This window comes from Rattus norvegicus, chromosome 13 (assembly GCF_036323735.1).
Source record: "Rattus norvegicus strain BN/NHsdMcwi chromosome 13, GRCr8, whole genome shotgun sequence".
Classification (NCBI taxonomy): domain Eukaryota; kingdom Metazoa; phylum Chordata; class Mammalia; order Rodentia; family Muridae; genus Rattus; species Rattus norvegicus.
In genome coordinates this window covers 95,869,745-95,888,505 of record NC_086031.1, presented here as the reverse complement: position 1 = coordinate 95,888,505, position 18,761 = coordinate 95,869,745, and the positions used below count along the sequence as shown (strand labels likewise).

At 41.8% G+C, this 18,761-nt stretch overlaps 1 protein-coding gene across 10 annotated transcripts in view; it reads right to left on the bottom strand.

Annotated features, from left to right (window-relative positions):
- Positions 1–18,761, bottom strand: part of Dnah14 (dynein axonemal heavy chain 14) — a 216,593-nt gene that overhangs the window by 181,822 nt on the left and 16,010 nt on the right. For all 10 annotated transcript variants that reach the window (XM_039091477.2, XM_039091479.2, XM_063272768.1 and 7 more), the window contains 5 exons: positions 17,561–17,676; positions 16,280–16,342; positions 13,460–13,598; positions 9,905–10,036; positions 8,953–9,203 (listed from right to left, as the gene is read on the bottom strand). In XM_039091477.2, the coding sequence (XP_038947405.1) occupies positions 8,953–9,203; positions 9,905–10,036; positions 13,460–13,598; positions 16,280–16,342; positions 17,561–17,676 (701 nt within the window). The remainder of the gene's footprint in view (positions 1–8,952; positions 9,204–9,904; positions 10,037–13,459; positions 13,599–16,279; positions 16,343–17,560; positions 17,677–18,761) is intronic.

Sequence of the window (18,761 nt, the reverse complement as noted above, 5' to 3'; positions counted from 1 at the left end):
TTTGGAATCACTTATTTTACTATTTAACATGAAAATATATAAAGAGTTCATATAACTTAGTAAGAAAGAGATGAAAGAAAGGAAAGAAAGGAGGGAAGAACAAGGAAGGTAAAAGTGGGGAGAGGGCTGGCATGAGGCTCAGTGAGTCAGTGTTTGTCTTGTAAGTGTAAAGACCTGAGTTTGTGCCACCAGGATGCATACAAGCAGCCAGACATGGCTGCAGCACATCTGTACTTTCAACGATGACAAAATGGGAAGGAGAAACAGACCCCTGGACGCTCGCAGGCCAGCTAACTTGGCCTACATGCTCAGATTTCTGGCCGATAAAAGACTTTGTCCCACATAAAAAGGTGCAAGGTACCTGAGGACAATCAGGACAAGGTTGTCCTCTGACCTCTGACCTCTAACCTCCACAAGTAGGTGCCATGTACTCTGACTCACATCCACAGCCACACCCAAACACACACATACAAATAGGGAAAGAAAACAATTTGACTGGCCCTTTCTCCAAAGACATACAAATGGATGTTAAGTATACGAAAAGATGCTTAAAATCACTGACAATTAGGAAACCCAATCAAAATCACAAGGGGTTACCTTGTGCTCACTTCACTGGATTTGTCTTGGTGACAATATTAGAACCTGGTACGTCCTTGCTACAGACTAAACGAATATAGCCATTGTTGTGGGAAACTGTAGAGAAGTTCCTTAAAATGTTAAATATTGAATTTTATGATCCAGAAATTCCGAGTATACACCTGGAAGATCCGAAAGGAGGTAGCAAAGCAGAAGCTCCAATCTGGTGAGCACAGCTGGGCTTTAATTATAATCCGCCGGGGAGAAACCCCACAGAGGTACAATATACTCTGTGGTTGCCAACAGACAACAGAGCATTATTTAGCCTTGAGAGAAAATGAAATTTGGATACATGCTTCAACATAGATGGTCCTTAAATATATCATAAGTTAAATACGCCAGACCAAAAAGGAAAGAGCACTATTTATGATTCCAGGTATGCATGGTACCTGGAATGGATAAATTCTTAGAAAGGTTGCCATGGCTGGAAGGCGAGGGTAATGTGGAGGTCTGGTCAGTGGATATGAAGCACGAAGCCTCATCGTCTGGGGGAAGGTTCTGGAAGTGGATAGGGTGGCTGCACACCACTGTGGATGTAGGTGATGCCACTGAATGGCACACTGCGGGTGTCATCTCTCTTGTTACACAGATTTCAACCTCATGAAATCTCTTCTTCAGCAGGAAGAGAACCGGTAACCTCGGGGCATTACGTCTGACCCAGAGCAACACTGAGTATGTTACAGGGAACGCCTGTCAACACGGGGCTGAGGACTGAATCCAGAGCTCATTCACCCTCACCTCTGCCCATGACAAACTACACTCTCTGCCTCTGGACCAAATGACTTGAACATAAACAAACCCAAAAGGTAATTCCAGCCTGTGGAGGTTGATGGGAAACAGATGAGAACGTCCAGACATGTTTGATACACTCCAAAGAGGCAACACGTTAGAGAACCGGACAAAATAAAATTAACATAAGTATAAACATAATTTAAGGCATGAAACCAAGTATATAAACCACCTTTATTGCTGTCTCAAGAGACAGAAACCCTGGTTGGCTTAAAAATCAAAATCAAATCATGATTTTAAATTCCCTCAGAACAAAACTAACAGAAGAGCCAATTGGAAGATTCAAATCATCCAACAGTCACAGGACCTGCAGGAGATTAGACGAGGCCAACAGATGCTCTCCCTTGAAAAGGCATGAGTTAGTGGAAGCCCAGAGGAGCTGTGGGATCTTAGAGACTGGCCCAGGCCCTCGCACTCACAATTTTTGGTGTAGAGAAAGAACAAGGAATTGGAAAACAGGAGAATTCAGGACCTGTTAAGAGATCTCAAATATTTCCAACAAATTATCTGTGACTGGACAATAACATCAACCACAGAAATATCACAGGTGAGGAGATCTGTGTTGTGAAGTCTGAGAATCAACAGGTAGGGATAAAAGTAAATGAAATTGAGACCACCACACATACATGCACACACCACATATACATGCACACACCACACATACATGCACACACCACACACATGACACATACACATACACACCACACACACTATACATACCACACACACCACACATACCACACACACTACACATATCACACATACTACACACACATATGCATGCACCCACACCACACACACTACACACACCACATATACATGCACCCACACCACACACACACATGTACAGCACACACACATACACCCACACACAAATAGAATCTGAGACACATTAAAACCAGCCCTATGAGGGAATTTTGTAGCTCCAAGTATCTACATAAAAGAGAGGAGGAGGAAGAAGAGGAGGAGGAGGAAGATGAGGAAGACGAGGAGGAGGAGAGGGAGAAAGAGGAGGGAGGGAGGGAAGAAGGGAGAGAGGGCGAGAGAGAGAGAGAGAGAGAGAGAGAGAGAGAGAGAGATTGATTGACTGATTGACTCAGATACTGAGGATGGATGGGAGGAAGGAAGGAGGAGGCAGACCCCAGAAACTATTCAATATTGCAGGCCTGAGGGAATGCAGAAAGCACAGAGAGAAGCTCCAGGAAGCCTTGCTGCTCAAAGAGAAAAGGAGTGGCCCTGATAGCTCATGCCAACAACTGCAGCAGGGATTCAGGGCAATGATGCAGGGGGACAACAAATTTGAGGTCAGGTTAGGTTATACCATGAGTTCAAAGTAAACCTGTAGCACATAGTGGGACTTTTTCTCAAAGTATTTTTTAAAAAAGAATGACTAAACAGAAAAAGAATATTATCGAATCCTAAAATAATAACTAGTGTGGCCCCTCGGAACAACGATATTGGAAAAATACAACACTGGAGTTCCACATTTAATTATCTAGACTCTGTATTAAGTGAAAATATCCCCCATTAGGGGAAATTTATAGCTTTAAGTGCCTACCTTAAAAACAATCAGAAAGCACACGGAATGAGTTGCTTAATGATGTAACTCAAAGCTTTGGAAAAACAAGAACAAACCAAGCCCAAACCGACTAGATAGTAATAAATGATAAGAAGTAGAGCCAAAAGGAATAGAAACGAAGAAAACAGCACAGAGTCAACCAATCTAAGAGCGAATTCTTTGAGAAGAAAAACGAGATCGACAGACTCTTAGCCCAACTAGCCAAAACAAAGAGGGGACAAGGCAAAAGAACAGAATCAGAAATAAACATGGAAATACAACAACAGACACAAATAAAATCTAAAATATTATAAGAGAAATTTTATTAAAAAAAAACCAAACACACCAAAACCCTGTGCTCCATTAAACCAACAAAACCTAAAGGCAATGGATGAATTTCTAAGTTTAGCCAAGCCGCCAAAATTAGATGAAAAGGAAGCCAGCAAACTGAAGAGACTCATAACAGAGAGACTGAAACAGAAAAGGGCCAGCCTCACTCTTTTTGCTGTGTTCTTGCAGTAGTCTATACATAATTTCCTTAGTATGTAAACACAGGGAAAATTAGCTACCTCATTTGAGGGACCATAAACCCGTAGTGGCAGATCTCCACTCCTCTGTCACCAGCCTGATATTCTCAGCTCATGTAAAGGGGTGGGATGCGTCTGTGTACCAATCATTGTCAAAGGACAACTGGTTTGTATTGCAGTAGCCATGTTTCCAAGGTGTGAAACTCATTGCACACACAGGGAAGGAAGTTTGCCATGGACCTTGAATGGAGGTCACATGTTGCTCCTTGTTGGCCAATGGTAACTGCTACAAAGAATGATCTATGTGTACATGGGTTGGTCCTTGCAAGACTAAGCCATCTGCTTTGTGGATGCAGAAGTGAGGCCAGTGGTCATCAGCTGTGTTGGCCATAGCCTAAAGTGAAGTGGGAGAGTGGTAAGACCCTCATGAGCCAAAGACACACTTTAAAGCTAGCCTCTGGCTCACCCACGCCTGGCACCTGTATCTTTCATGACTGCTCTTTTACATCCGTCTGGATTATTTTTTTTTAATCTCAAAAGCAAAACATACAAGGACAAATAAAATGACCCATTTACAAAATGACCTTGGGATCTGAAGAGAGAATTCTCAGAAGACAGAAAAACAGCCGAGAAACATTTTTTAAAAATGTTTATCACCCCTAGCAGCTAGGAAAATAAGTCAAAACAACTCTGAGATTTCATCTTACCCCAGTCAGACTGGCAAAGATCAACAAAACGACTGGCAACAGATGCTGGAGGTGATGTGGGGGAAGGGAACCCTTCATTACCTCTTGATGGGATGGTAAAACGGTCCAGCCGCTCTGAAAAGCAGTGTGGAAATTTCTCAGAAAGCTAAAAATAAATCTACCAGATATGTGGCCCAGCTATACCATTCTTCCACATACGCCCCAGGGGTTCAACATTCTACTCCCCAGATGTTTGCTCCACCGCATTCACGGTTGCTCCAGCCGAGGCATGGAAACAACCGAAATGTCCTTCAGCACAATGTAAGTTCATACCCACTGTGGAATATTATTTAGCTGTAAGGAAAAATAAAATCAGGAAATTTTCAGGCAACTAGATGGACTAGAAAATATATTGAATGAGGTAACTTAGATCCAGAAACAAAAACAAGTGTTGCTTCTATCTCCGAGTCTCTAGACGGGAGTACATAGCTCAGAGTAAGTGCAGACACCAGGACAGCCAAGGGGAGTCAAGGTGTGGGAGAGCGACAGAGAGGACAACCACAGGGCAGAACTGATGGGAAAGGTGGAATGGGGAAGATGTGGTGACTAATTAGAGTGTGGAAGATAAACATGTAAGGAGGAGGGTAAAAGACAGTAAGGACATCTGGGAGAGTCATAAGGCATCATAGCATCATCTCTCTACCGAGAGTACATATGTCTGCATACATGTATACACATAGTTCACATGAAGATTTCCCATCTTTTCTGACAGACCTCCCTCTAAGAGTCACTGAGCATGTGACAAAAACTCCACCATCAGGCACAAGAGGCTCCCTTTTGAGTTGTGGGTCATGGTTGTCCAAGAGACTTTTAAAACAACAGACTGTTGCCCTCAGTTGCTTCCCACAGACAGAAACTAAAGGTAAGTCCCTGTTGAGGAAGATAAACACACTTTGGACACAGAACCCAGAGGACCTGAGTTGGAACTGATTTTCAAGCCTCCTCTCTCAGGACTTTCTTTCATGGTACCAGAGGGTACCAGGCAAGCTTTCAAGAGAGGGAAGCAACCACCTGTGACGCCTAGGAAGCACAGTAACCAGCATGGCACACTAACCCTTCAAGTGCCGCAGTAGCATACACATGTTGGTGGTGACCAACAGCTCATTAACTGGACCTAAGTCCTGCTCACCAGGAAACCATGCTCCGTACAGGACATCTAGCCAACTGCCTGGGGTTAGTTAAGTCATGGATCTTGGAGGTAGACGGACATCTACTACTTTTCTTTGCTAATTCAATCCCTTACTGCAGTCTAAATATTTATCCTTATACTCACAGAAGTGTAATTTTCATCCATCATCAAAGAAAATTCTCTTGCAACAGAAAGAGACCATTACCAAAAACCACAGTCCATTCAAACTCAGAGAATAAGAGAATATGTAGCGCCCGGTCCCAGCCGATACATCGCCAACACAATTCTGGCACCTAAGGCTCAGGGCGTGAAGTCTCAGCTGCGTGGCTTCGTAAACAACCAGAGTGAAAACATCAACGGATGTGTTAGCATGGGAAGGAGGGAAGCTCTTAGGGTCTCAACCCTCGACAAAGAACGAAGGGCTCTGGGGAACACTGAGTTAGAGAAATAGCCTTCTCTTTCCCAGGTCTTTCCCAGTTAGTTGTCCAATACCAAGTGTCCAGCCAATATACACAAGTAATAATTCTATGAACTGAGCAGGTTTTTATGTATTTTGTTACACACACATACCCCCCACACACAACAAGTAAGGGAAAGGAGGTCAGGAGTTTGGGAGAGAGAAAGTGGACACATCAGAGAGGCTGAAGGGAGGGAAGAGGAGGAGGAAATGATGGAATTATGATTTTTAAAAGTAAAAAAAATTGCAAAAATATTTCTAATGGATTCAATGCAATACCTGTAAAATCCCAGTTTATTTTTCTTTTCAGAAACTGGCAAGTTCATACAGCATAGGGAAGAATCCCTTGTGTACTGTGTAAAGTGTCACCTGTCAATAAAGATCTGATAGCCAATAAGCTAGGGTAGGATTAGAAAGTGGAAAGCCCTGCAGAAAGAGGGGGCGGGGGAGGCGCGCTCTGGGAACTAGTCAGGTGGGAGGATTCTCTACCTGGACTTGGAGGAGGTTGGATGCATGATACTGAGGAGAGGTAACCAGCCACGCAGCAGACATAGAACGGTATAAACAGTTTAATTGGATTACAAACTAGTTGGAGAACAACCCTAGCTTAAGGGTTGTTTAATAATAAATAGTGACCTCCGAGTCATTATTCAGCAACTGGGGCATGGGTGGAAAAGCCAATGGTTACAATATGGAATGGTCAAAACCACGTTGGGGAAAAAAAGAGCAGTGTTGGAAGACTGACAATTTCCCCATACGAGGCAGAGTCATTAAGACAGTATGGTACCTACATAAAGGTAGGCACATAATTAACGAAACGAATGAAGCGGAGAAATAAATCCACACACTTACAGCGGGCTGGATTGTCAAAAGAATTCAATAAAGAAACAAACGTTTTTCTTTTCAACGATAATGCTGGGACAATTGAATGATAGTATATGCAAATGACCTTGGAGCCCTGTCATACTCTCTATAAAACTAATTCACAATATATCAAGGACTTGGCTCTAAAGCTACATTATTAAGTAGTTGACCTTGGATTAGGCAGTCATTTCTGAGTTATACCTAAAGCACAATTGAAGGGGAAGACAGTAGATTTCATAACATTTAAAGTTCTTCCACCTTCCTTCTTTCTCTTCCCTTCCTTCCTCCCTTCTCTCCTTTCTCTTTCTCCTAGGCTCTCACTCCCTTGCAGAAAAGAACTCACTCTGCAGCCTTGGTCCGCTATGGCTTTGTGACCTGCCTCCTGCATTAGCCTTTGGAGTGCTGAGAACACAGGGTGCACCACCACAGCCAGGTTAAGATGTAAAGCGCTTGCCCTGTGAAGAGCGGTGTGAACAAAGTGAGAGGAGGAGGCCTGGAAGCCAGAATCCTCACGTAAGAAGCTTTCACACGCGTACAGCCCAGTGTGAGAAGGCAGATGACCTGGTTTTAAAAGTGAAAGGTAAGTTTGAACAGACATTTCCCCATGGGAAACAATTGGCCAACAAGCACACACCCACGTACACACACACATACACACACACACACACACACACACACACACACACACAACGTCACTAATTATTACAGAAATAGAAACCAATACTGTGTGAATACAGATGGATATAGATTCAATGATGGTAGCTACCATGTGGCTACCATGTGTTAGCATTTATTCTGTGTTTCTTCTTTTTTTTTTTAAGATTTATTTATTTATTATATATGAGTACACTGTAGCTGTTCAGACACACCAGAAGAGGGCATCAGATCTCATTACAGATGGTTGTGAGCCACCATGTGGTTGCTGGGATTTGAACTCAGGACCTTTGGAAGAGCAGTCAGTGCTCTTAACCACTAAGCCATCTCTCCAGCCCCATTCTGTGTTTCTTCTTAACATGATGTCAGAGGCACTTTATCCACTAACTTTGTAAGGCTAAGTCACACAACTATCTGGAGACAAACATATTAGCCCCTATTGGTCGGATCCACAGAAGGTAGATTCACCTGAACTGCTACCTATGCATTCCTCTCAGACCATGAAAGTGCACACAAGATCCATGTGTTTTAAAATGCACTATAAAACAATATGGTAAAATTACAATGATGAAAAAATGCCTATATAGAAATAACAGAATAATAAGGCATTCATTTAAGAAATAAAAGGGTGGTTTTTAATTTTTATAAGATGAATTAGCTTTAGCAATTTCTCTAATTAAAAACTATGCTTTTGCATATATAGAGAGGGGGAAAGAGAGAGACAGGGATGGAGGGAGGGAAAAGGAGGGAGGAAGAAGAAGAAAAGAGAGAGGAAAGAAGGGTCAAACAGAGACACAGAAAGATTTAGAAAAAAATATAAAATTATAAAATGATCACCAAGTAGCTTGTCCTTAAGTCCTAACACTGACTAAACCCAGCTATGAGATTTTTTTTTAAATTTTGGATTCAGTAATGTAGAGAAGTAAAATAGTCCATCCTTTCCTTCATAGTCTTCAAAATTTTATGAATTGGTATTTTCAGGTTTCTAGTTATACTCAATGAAACTTTGCTAAATGTTGATTGTTTAGACACAATTCCAATTTATATTCCTTGTTTCACAACTTAATTGTTTTTAATAACATATTGGATATTTTCCAAGTGTTTTTTTCAGGTGGAGAAAACATCCAGTAGATACTTCTTGGAATTGATTCAAATTCAAACAGAAACTGTGGCCTCTTCCAGAACTGTTCTCACACCTCTTGAAAGACGCAGTAAACCTGCCCTGTCAGATTAACAAATGAAAATTTGAATCTCAGATCAGCACCGAATAAAATTTAGTATAGGTACTTAGGACATACTTATATGCAAAGATTATTATTTATTTCTCTGAAATTCAAATTTCATTGAGCAGTTTGCGTTTTATACAGGAAGACAATCTGCTCAGAATTTAATGAGAAGGAAATAGAAGCCTTTCTTCAATTCATGACATTTTAAAGACATTATTGATAATAAGAATTGCAAAAACAAGTACACGTTATTGGCTAAGTGGAAGATTTTCAAAGCCTGACTTTAATTCTTGGGTGTTTTCTCCATAAACAGTGATATATTACAAGAATACAACTTCCCGTCGTTTGTCACAAACTGTCACTTACCTCATGAGACTTTCATTCCTTCTTTCCTTGGAAAATGGTGTCCTGGCAGAGTGGGTGAAAAGGTCCAGGAGCTGGTTGAGTGCAGAGTTCATGAGCTGGCGAATGAGTTCTTGAAACAGGTAGTCAATCAGCTTTAAAAACTTCATGTTTGTTTCTAATAAACATCGATACTGGGGCAGCTTGAAGTGAGTTGTGTCGATTTCAGCCGGTTTTGACTCAAAGTATTCCTTAACGTCTTTCTTTTCTGCGACCTGTGATTCACAAGCAGTTGGGAAGCATGGCGTGGCCCTACGTTCATGCAGACGATCTGCGGTCTAAGGTATCACAGTTAGCCTGGGCGGTACATTAGAAACTACGTTTTATCATTGGCTCTCATCGATATCTACCCCTGTGTTTGGACATCTGACAAAAAGAGCCCGTTCCATGTCCTGAAGCCAATTTGGGGTTCGGAATCTCAGAAGCAGATCAGTTTAGAAGTCAGACAGGAATGCGCGGGCAAGCATGTGGCTCCATGTACTCACAGAGGTGGCACACTGTTCCTGCAGACATGGCTCACTGTATTCTCGAATTCCCTTTCTAAGATCCGTGTGAAGCTGCACTTCATCTAGCTGTTTCTCCCGAGCTCTTAATCTCATAAACATGCAGACGTTTGTAACTAATCAGGTTACCTTTTATATGTCAGCTCAGGTTACAGAGGAAGCACCTTGAAGTTACAGAGATTTATAACCTATGCCCTCACAGATACGCATCTACAAATACGTACATACAGATTTTTTTTTTTGCATTTTGCATCATGCCTGGAAAAGTTTATAGTAAATGTAATACCAGTTGGTCGGTCACTTAAACACCTTTGACCCAGCTGCCGATTTCCAATCCTTCCCGTTTCTCAGGAATGCGACCTGGAATGCTCACTCAGTGCTCAGTAACGGGACAGATACAAGTGCAGAATTACCTTCAAGGCTGTGCTCTTTATCTCCACAATTGCTTTACTCCTCATCTCCTCAAGCTGCACCACTGCCTGGGTGGCCTGCTGTAACTGCTCCTCACAAAACTTTTCCAGACTGTACGTTCGGGAAGTGTCCACCTAGTTAGATGGCAACAGATGTCACGTGTTTGAAAATGAAAACTCAGTTACAAAGAGCAAGAGATGAGGCCATGATCGCTTCTCACGGCAAGCCGAAGAACACAGCTCATAAATTCTTCTTTATATTCTTTATATTGTTTATGTTTTCCATACTATGGTTTTAATGGACTCAAGTTTAAATCCTCATAGATAAATGCAACTGAATCTTTATGTTTTTTGAGTCAGGATCTCAACTATCCCTTCTTAGCTGGCCTAGGACTCACTCTGGTGACCAGGCTGGCCTCAGACTCATAGACATCTGCCTGCTTCTGCCTCCCAAGGGCCAGGAGGAAAGCCATGCACCACACCATAACTAAATCTTAGTAAAAGGAAACAAATACATATTATTTAAAGCTACAGCTTAAGCTAAAACAACTAAAATTAATGTGGAGCAGATTGTTAAATTATATTTTCTTAAAATTAAGAAAGTTAATGTATCATCTATGAAACCTGGGATCACACTAATTCCAAAAATTACCTTTGCTTTTCAGATCTCAGTTACTTGTTAACTTAAAACGCGAACATGTTATACAGGATAAACCTGGGTTTGGAAGACAGTTTGCTTCAACAAAGCATGAGGAACCAGGGTAGGGGTCCCAGCACACACACACACACAGACACACACACAAAGCCAGTGTGGTGCTGCATATCAGTAACTCTAGTGTTGGAGAAGCATGAGAAAGTCAGGCCCTAGAACTTGCCAGCCAGTCTAGCCAATTAGTGTATGTCAACTTCAGTGAAAGACGTTGCCTCAAAAACTAAGGGGATCAAAAGAGGACATCTGACATCTGTCTTTGATCCACACACACATGCACACATTCCCGCCCTGCTCTCGGATGTCACAGAATAGCACAAACACACACAAGCTAAAAATTAAACAGCTGTAATACATTACTGAGGCTCTCCCAGGGAGAAATCTCCAGTAACTACACAACTAATTTTGTTGGTACTCCATTCAAGGACATAGTATAAACCACCCTTCTTTCAATATTTTTTTATTTTTCTACAGTGTGTTAATTCCCTTGCCATAACATGTTTCATCAATAGATAGGTAAGACCGTAATGTTAGTTTTTTCAAAGGTCTACGTACTGGTTTTGTGTGTCAACTTGACACAAGCTAGAGTTATCACAGAGAGAGGAGCCTCCCTTGAGGAAATGCCTCCATGAGATCCAGCTGTAAGGCATTTTCTCAATTAGTGATAGGTGGTGCCATCCCTGGGCTGGTGGTCCTGGGTTCTAGAAGAGAGCAAGCTGAGCAAGCCAGGGGAAGCAAGCCAGGAAGCAGCATCCCTCCATGGCCTCTGCATCAGCTCCTGCCTCCAAGTTCCTGCCCTGTGTGAGTTCCAGTCCTGACTTCCTTTGGTGATGAACAACAATGTGGAGGTGTAAGCTGAATCAACCCTTTCCTCCCCAACTTGCTTCTTGGTCCTGATGTTTGTGCAGGAATAGAGACCCTGACTAAGAGGTCTACTCCTAAATTCGAAACATCATCTGAAATCTGTGAACATGGACAAACCATGATCTCTTTCAGTTCTGCCACTTGAAAGTAAAATTTTGGAAGGTTCTTGATGCGCTGAGGAAAGCTCATAGGACCCAAAGTCTCCAGGAAACCCTAACGTCCTTTCTTGGTCACTGAGAGCACTGATACCCACTGGCATCTTGGCACAGACATATGGGTTTCCCAGACTGCTTAGCTGTTCCGCTCATTAATTTACCCTTTCTTCTTTCTTTCTGTTCTTCCTCCCTTCGTTTTCTCTTATTTTCCTCCTTTTTCCTCCTCCTCCTCCTCCTCCTCCTCCTCCTCCTCCTCCTCCTCCTCCTCCTCCTCCTCCTCCTCCTCCTCCTCCTCCTCCTCCTCCTTCTTTTTTTGTTTGTTTTTGAGACAGGTCTCACTATGTAGCTCTGGCTGGTCTTGAACTCAGAGACCTATCTGCTTCTGCCTCCCAGGTACTGGGATTAAAGAGATGGGCTACCATACCTGGCCCCCTATTCATCATTTAAAAATTTTGTTATTCAGATTATTCATACGACAACCTAAAACGGGCATTTCCTCCTACACGAAAACCATGTAAAGACGTTTCTCCCTCTTCTGTCTCTAAGGTGAACTGAACTTCATACTTTTGAAATATACTCAGCCAGCTGTGGTAGAACAGTCTCATAATCTTAGCATTGGAAAAGCTAAGGCAAGATTATAAATCGGAGGCCAGTCTGGACTGCACTGCAAGTTTTAGGCCAGCTGATGTACATAGAAAGATCCTGTCTCATAAAACTAGGAGAAAAAAAGAAGAGGGAAACTTGATACTAATAATATCCTCGATGTAGATATATAAAATGTAGCCCAGTGGTGGTGAGGCGGAGGCGGGGCGGAGGCGAAGGGCGGGGAGTGGGGGCGGAGGCGGGAGCGGGGGTGGGGGCGGGTGCGGGGGCGGGTGCGGGTGCGGGTGCGGGTGCGGGGGCGGAGGCGGGGGCGGATCTCTTGAGTTCTAGGTCAGTCTGATCTACAGGCTATATTCCAAGACAGCCAGGGCTACACTGAGAAACCCTGTATCAAAAAAACCAAAAAGTAAACTAAACCAAACAAAAACAAAGTATGTTCTATATATAGGGATTAATTCACCCTCCTGAATTTTCATTTTGCTCAAAGAATATTGAATAATTACTATACAACCTTGATTCTAAACTTACATCAACCTAAGTATTATGTTAGGTGTTGATATTATTACATGTGTACATTCAATACAAAAACATTTTTGAGATTACTAAATTCATAACTTGTCCAATCCCTTTACATTTCTCCTTGATGTAGAGGACTATGTTACCTGACAGCATCTCCCTACATAGGGGACAGTGGAGTAAAATCTGCTAGAATCCTGTTTAACTTTATATGAAGCACTTAAGACTCATAGTTCTATGTGTTTAACCTTTTTCAAAAAAGCTGACAATGAGCTAATTAAGTTGCATCACTGGTAAGCTCATTTTCCCTACAATCCTGAAACAGGAAAGTTCATTTATTAAGCCAAGACCAGTAAACTGCATCTTGTGACGGATCCTCGGCATGGAATACCAAGGGATGGGAGATACTAACCACCATGTGTTAGCCACTATTAATTACAAGTGATGTTTCAGAGAAACATGTGACAGTGGCTTCAGTCACTTCTGTTAAAAGATCAGCCAGAATTTCTAAGAAATGTTAACTCCTACAACCGACCGCCATCGTTCACCATCTTCTTCACTGCCACTTATCACGCCATCCACAGTGACTCACTTATGGATCTACAGTTGTTTATCCAAAATTGCGTGCGTGTCAGAGCAGGCAGCGACGCGTGTGGGCATGGCCTTTCCAGACTCTGTATCCCTGAACAGACAGGGACTGTGTCTACTCACCTTGATGAGGCAGATGGCGGATGGGTTGTCTTTCTTGTTCTTTTTGAGAGTCAGGGCATCTTCACAGAGTCCTCTCACATAAAGCAAAGAAGTTTGGAATAACTCATCAGCAGAGAACAGGTGGCTGTACAGGTATGATCTGAAAGTGTGCGAAGGTGTCCAGACTTAGGTCTCATTCCAAACGATTAGGGCAGGTGGCATCACGCCACCGGGTCCCGGGAAGTTTGATGTATCGAGCGGTGATGTGGAAGATTAATTATATGTACCACTAACTTGGTAAAATCTTAAGATGTGTTTTTATTTGTTTTCTTTTATTTTATGTGCATTTGGTGTTTTGCCTGCATGTATGTCTTCGTGAGGGTGTTGGATCCCCTGGAACTGGAGTTACAGAAAAATTGTGAGCCACCATGAGGCTACTGGGCACTTAATCTGGGTCAAATCTAAATAATTTTCTCCAAGAAACAAGAGGAATGTTGACTGGATAAGGTACAACTTGGATAATAATTCTTGAAAACTCCGATCTGTATCCTACAGTAAGGAAGGGCTTTTTCCTTCTTCTGGATCCTCTTTTTTTATGTATCTTGATCGCAAAGGCAGGACAAACCACAGTCAACAACCTTAGAAATAGCAAGTGCAGAGTGGGAGCAGGAGGAAAGGCAGAATGGACTAGAGAAGGTTCTGTAAAAACTGAACCAGTCAGAGCAAAGCTTGCTTCTGTGGAGAGTGGGCCCTTCTGCCGTCCACAGTCCTCGTGTGGTGACACAAAGACACACTTCCCTAACAAGGATAGACAGATGACAAATATGTACCTGAAGAGACAGTCGCCATGAGAGGAGTGAAAGATAGAGTCACAGCACTAAAAAAATACTAATTAGAACATGCTGAGATGCTACAACACCCATCAGATGTCTGAAATAAAAACTAGCAACAACACAGATAGTATTGGGGATGCAAAGAAACTGAACTGATGGTGAGAATGACAGATAGCACAGCCGCTCTGGAAATTAATTTGTCAGCTATTTCAAAAACTAAACACAGGCTGGCAGAATTGCCCACGCTTATAATCCCAGTGCCCCAGGGGCTGAGGCAGGAAGGTGCCAGGTCAGCCCGGATATACAGTAAGTCCCCGTCTCAAACGAACGAATCAACAAACCATAAAACCACTCACATCCAGTGACCATATGATTCAGACTTTTAACCTTGGTGTTTACCCCGAAGAAATGGAAACATACACAATTATTTATGGGAGCTTTCTACGGCAGACAAAACTCTAGAGAATATGCAAGTGTGCATCAATAGAGAAACACGTTGAACAAAGTCCTGCTCACCCGAATCTAAGAACGCCACAGAGCGCTCGCCAATCCACTATTGATATAGGATTCTCTCTACATAATATTTGGGGTTTTGGAAACCTCTTTACTGAAGTGTGATGAACAGGGTAAAAACTGATTAGATAGTTGATTGATAGATAGATAGATAGATAGATAGATAGATAGATAGATAGATAGATATAAAGTGGATTGATGGATGGATGGGTAGACAGAGATAGATAGATAGATAGATAGATAGATAGATAGATAGATAGATATAAGTGGATTGATAGATTGATGGATTGATGGATGGGTAGACAGATAGATATAGATATAGATATAGATATAGATAGATAGATAGATAGATAGATAGATAGATAGATATAAGTGGATTGATAGATTGATGGATTGATGGATGGGTAGACAGATAGATATAGATATAGATATAGATATAGATATAGATAGATAGATAGATAGATAGATAGATAGATAGATAGATAGATAGGGAGATGATATAAAAATAATCTGACCCATTTGGAGTGGCGTGTACACCTGAGAACCACCATCACAATACATGTTTTGAGTCTCTGAACTTGCCTTACATTTTTATTACTATTTCTGATAAAAACACTCCTTCAAAGACAAGACTATAGAACTGGAGCATGGATCAGTAGTTACCACAGAGTAAGAGAGGCACTGGGCAGAGAAGTGATGGCAGCCATTAGGACAACCATGACAGATGCTGTAATATTCCATATACTCATTAACATTCTGGCAGTCATGATGTTCCACAATCTTGTGAGCTGTGGAACCCGGGGGAGGGAGGGGCTGGGTAAAGGGCACAGAGGATTTCCCTGTATTGTTTCTTACAACTGCATTTCAAGTCATAATTAGGGCAAAACAAAATGTTTACCAAAGTCAAGAAAAATGCTCAGATGCTTGAAATTGCACCAAAGAGGATCAATGTAAGAAAAACAAAAAACAAACATATAAACAAAAAAGAAGGGGCCACAGAAACTCAGCAGGAACTCACAGAAGTATGGTCACAGAATGGCAGCCTGTGACATGTCAGAAGCATTTAACTGTCTTCAAAGAAGACAGATAGCTAAAACTGCAGACCTAGGGATAGACCTGAGTGGCAGAGCACTTGATTGCCTAGCATGTACAGGGCTCAACATTCTTCCTGTATAACACACACACACACACACACACACACACACACACACAGAGAGACAGACAGACAGACAGACAGACAGACACAGACAGACAGACCGAGACAGAGAGACAGTCACAGAAAGAGAGACAGAACAGAGTGAGCGAGAGAGAGAGAGAGAGAGAGAGAGAGAGAGAGATTAAATGTATTTAGAATATTGGTATAATGTGACTTCCCAATCTTAATTAAAATTCAAGTGTCTCCAATTCATGCTATACTTGACATTGCTTTGCTTTTGGAATTTGTATGCATTGTATATTAAGATTTACCTTGAGTGCATTGTATATTATGATTTACCTGCTGGACTCTGTCTTCTGTCTTTTAACATTTAGTTTCCAAGTAACAAAGGCTTTATTTATCCTGAAAAGAGAAAGATACTTCTTGAAGTCTTCCAAGTCATATAATTACATGGAACACATTCGTTAACAGCTAAGTAATGTTAGGAAATCCCTTAGACTATGTTTTGTCTTGCATCACCAAAAACAAATGCTAAGCCATCCAATTTTTCTCCAAAACCAACAACAAAGCATAAAGCAAAAGGCAATGTAAGTTCATTACACTTCCTACAGATGCAGAGCTTGCCTGGCTGCAACATCCCAGTAGATATTTTTAAAATGAAATGTGTCTTTATACATTAATTATACATATATTATGTATCTGTATATATCATACATATATTACATACTATAATAATATATATACACACATATACTACATGTTATAAATGTATATACAAGTCTACATACACACAATTTATACGTTGTGATGTGGAAACACGGGGAGGGGAATCCAGCTAGGGAGGGGAGGGGTCAATACAGGAGGAAGAGGGAGGAGGAGAAATAACATCACACTGCTGGACAAAGCCTCAAGGAGTCTTACTGTTTTGCGCTTATCTAAAATTCTACACAATACATTTATGTGTGTATATAATCATAAACTATGAAGTGCATCTTATACATTAATTAGCTTGTGACCTGAGGCAGGAAGGGAAACAATGGAGAGAGGGATCCAACTAGGAAGGGGTTGGATTATAGATCTATCCATATTAGATTACATATATTATCTATAGATATACACAGATAGTAGATTGATAGACGTGGCTGCTTGTATTACAAATGCTAATTATGTTGCCAAAACAGCTGTTTGCAGGAGAGGGTCTGCGACTAGCTTCTGGGACCCTGCCCCCAGTTGGTTCTGATTGGTAAATAAAGATGCCAGCAGCCAATAGCTGGAAAGGACAGACAGTGGCGGGATTTTAGGATTTCAATAAGAAGGACGTGAAGAAAAGGTAAAATCATTAGTGGTTATTCACTAATGTTTGACAACACAGGATCATTTTTTTTGTAACATTTATCCAGAAAAGACTAAAAGTTAAAAAAATTGACCTTAAGTGAATAAAGTTCCTTACTTTAAAATACATTTACGGAACACCCCAGCCCTCTGTAATGCTGCATGCACGCACGCACGCACGCATGCACACGTGCGCGTGCGCGCCATTCTGGAGGGATCAGAAGCTGTGGTGCAATTGCTCTTACTACACAAACTACCAAGAGCGAGTTTCCTTTGTGTTCCTCTCACCGGAAGTTGTAAAAGATCTTAAACTGCAGTAGTAAATAGAAGTAGTGTCGTTCTGAGAGCCACTCCACAGTGGGTATAAGTTCCACTTCCTCCGTGTTGACTCCTGTTTTAGTGATCTATAATTACAAAGCACAAAAGGTGACTTGACTTCTAGTTTCCAGATGGCTGAAAAGGTCTGTATTCGCCCTGTAAAGCCCGACTGCTCAGCCACTTCATCTGTACCCGAATCTGTCTTCCTTCCACACAGCTGCTAGCCGTGGCATTTTCGCCACCTTGTTTTCTTGTGCTTCTACAGAAAGAATGGGCAAAACTTCCTCTCTAGCCAGAGATATTTTTACAAAAAACCTGATACGTTATCTGCCTCCCAATTGTCATGTTTTGTATAAATTCAGACATGGTTGCAGATGTAGCTCGAAGCCAGATTGCCTGTCTAGCACACATCAAGTCCCAGGTTTGTGCCCTGTTCCGATATACTGTTGAGTTGACTTTAGTTTGACAGTGGGAGGGCAGAAGGAAACAGGTGGCTAGTCAACAAAGGCTCACATTTGGCTAACTACAATCTATGGTCACAGTGTTAAGTACATAATGGGAGGGTTTCTACATCTGGGGAAGCTTCTGACCAATACACCAGTGGAAGTATTCCTCGTGGAACTGGAAAGATCAACTCACTGGTAAAGTGCTTGGCACACAATCATGAGGACCTGAGTTCAATCCCTAGAACCCACCTAAACAAGCTGGACGCAGTGGAACCCCTGGGGAGCTGGAGATGGGAGGATCCCTGGGGCTTGCTGGCTAGCCAGACTACTTAGTTGGTGAGCTCCAGGGCAGGGAAAAACCCTAGCTCTCCATCACAAAAACAAGCTGGATGACTCCTGAAGAACACACAAGGTTGTCCTCTCCTCTATACACATGCACACACACACACACACACACACACACACACGCATGTACACATACATACAGGCATACACACACATGCATACACACATACACTCTCTCATACATACACACCTACATGTAAAATAAATATTCATTATTTCTATTATGCTAACAAATGCCTGCTTTCTAGTTTTCACTTTAAAGAAAACCATGTAAAATAATAAAGTATTTAATAAGTAAAAACTTTCAATTGAATTCTTAAACTTTAATCTGTACCGAAGAAGAAGAAGAAGAAGAAGAAGAAGAAGAAGAAGAAGAAGAA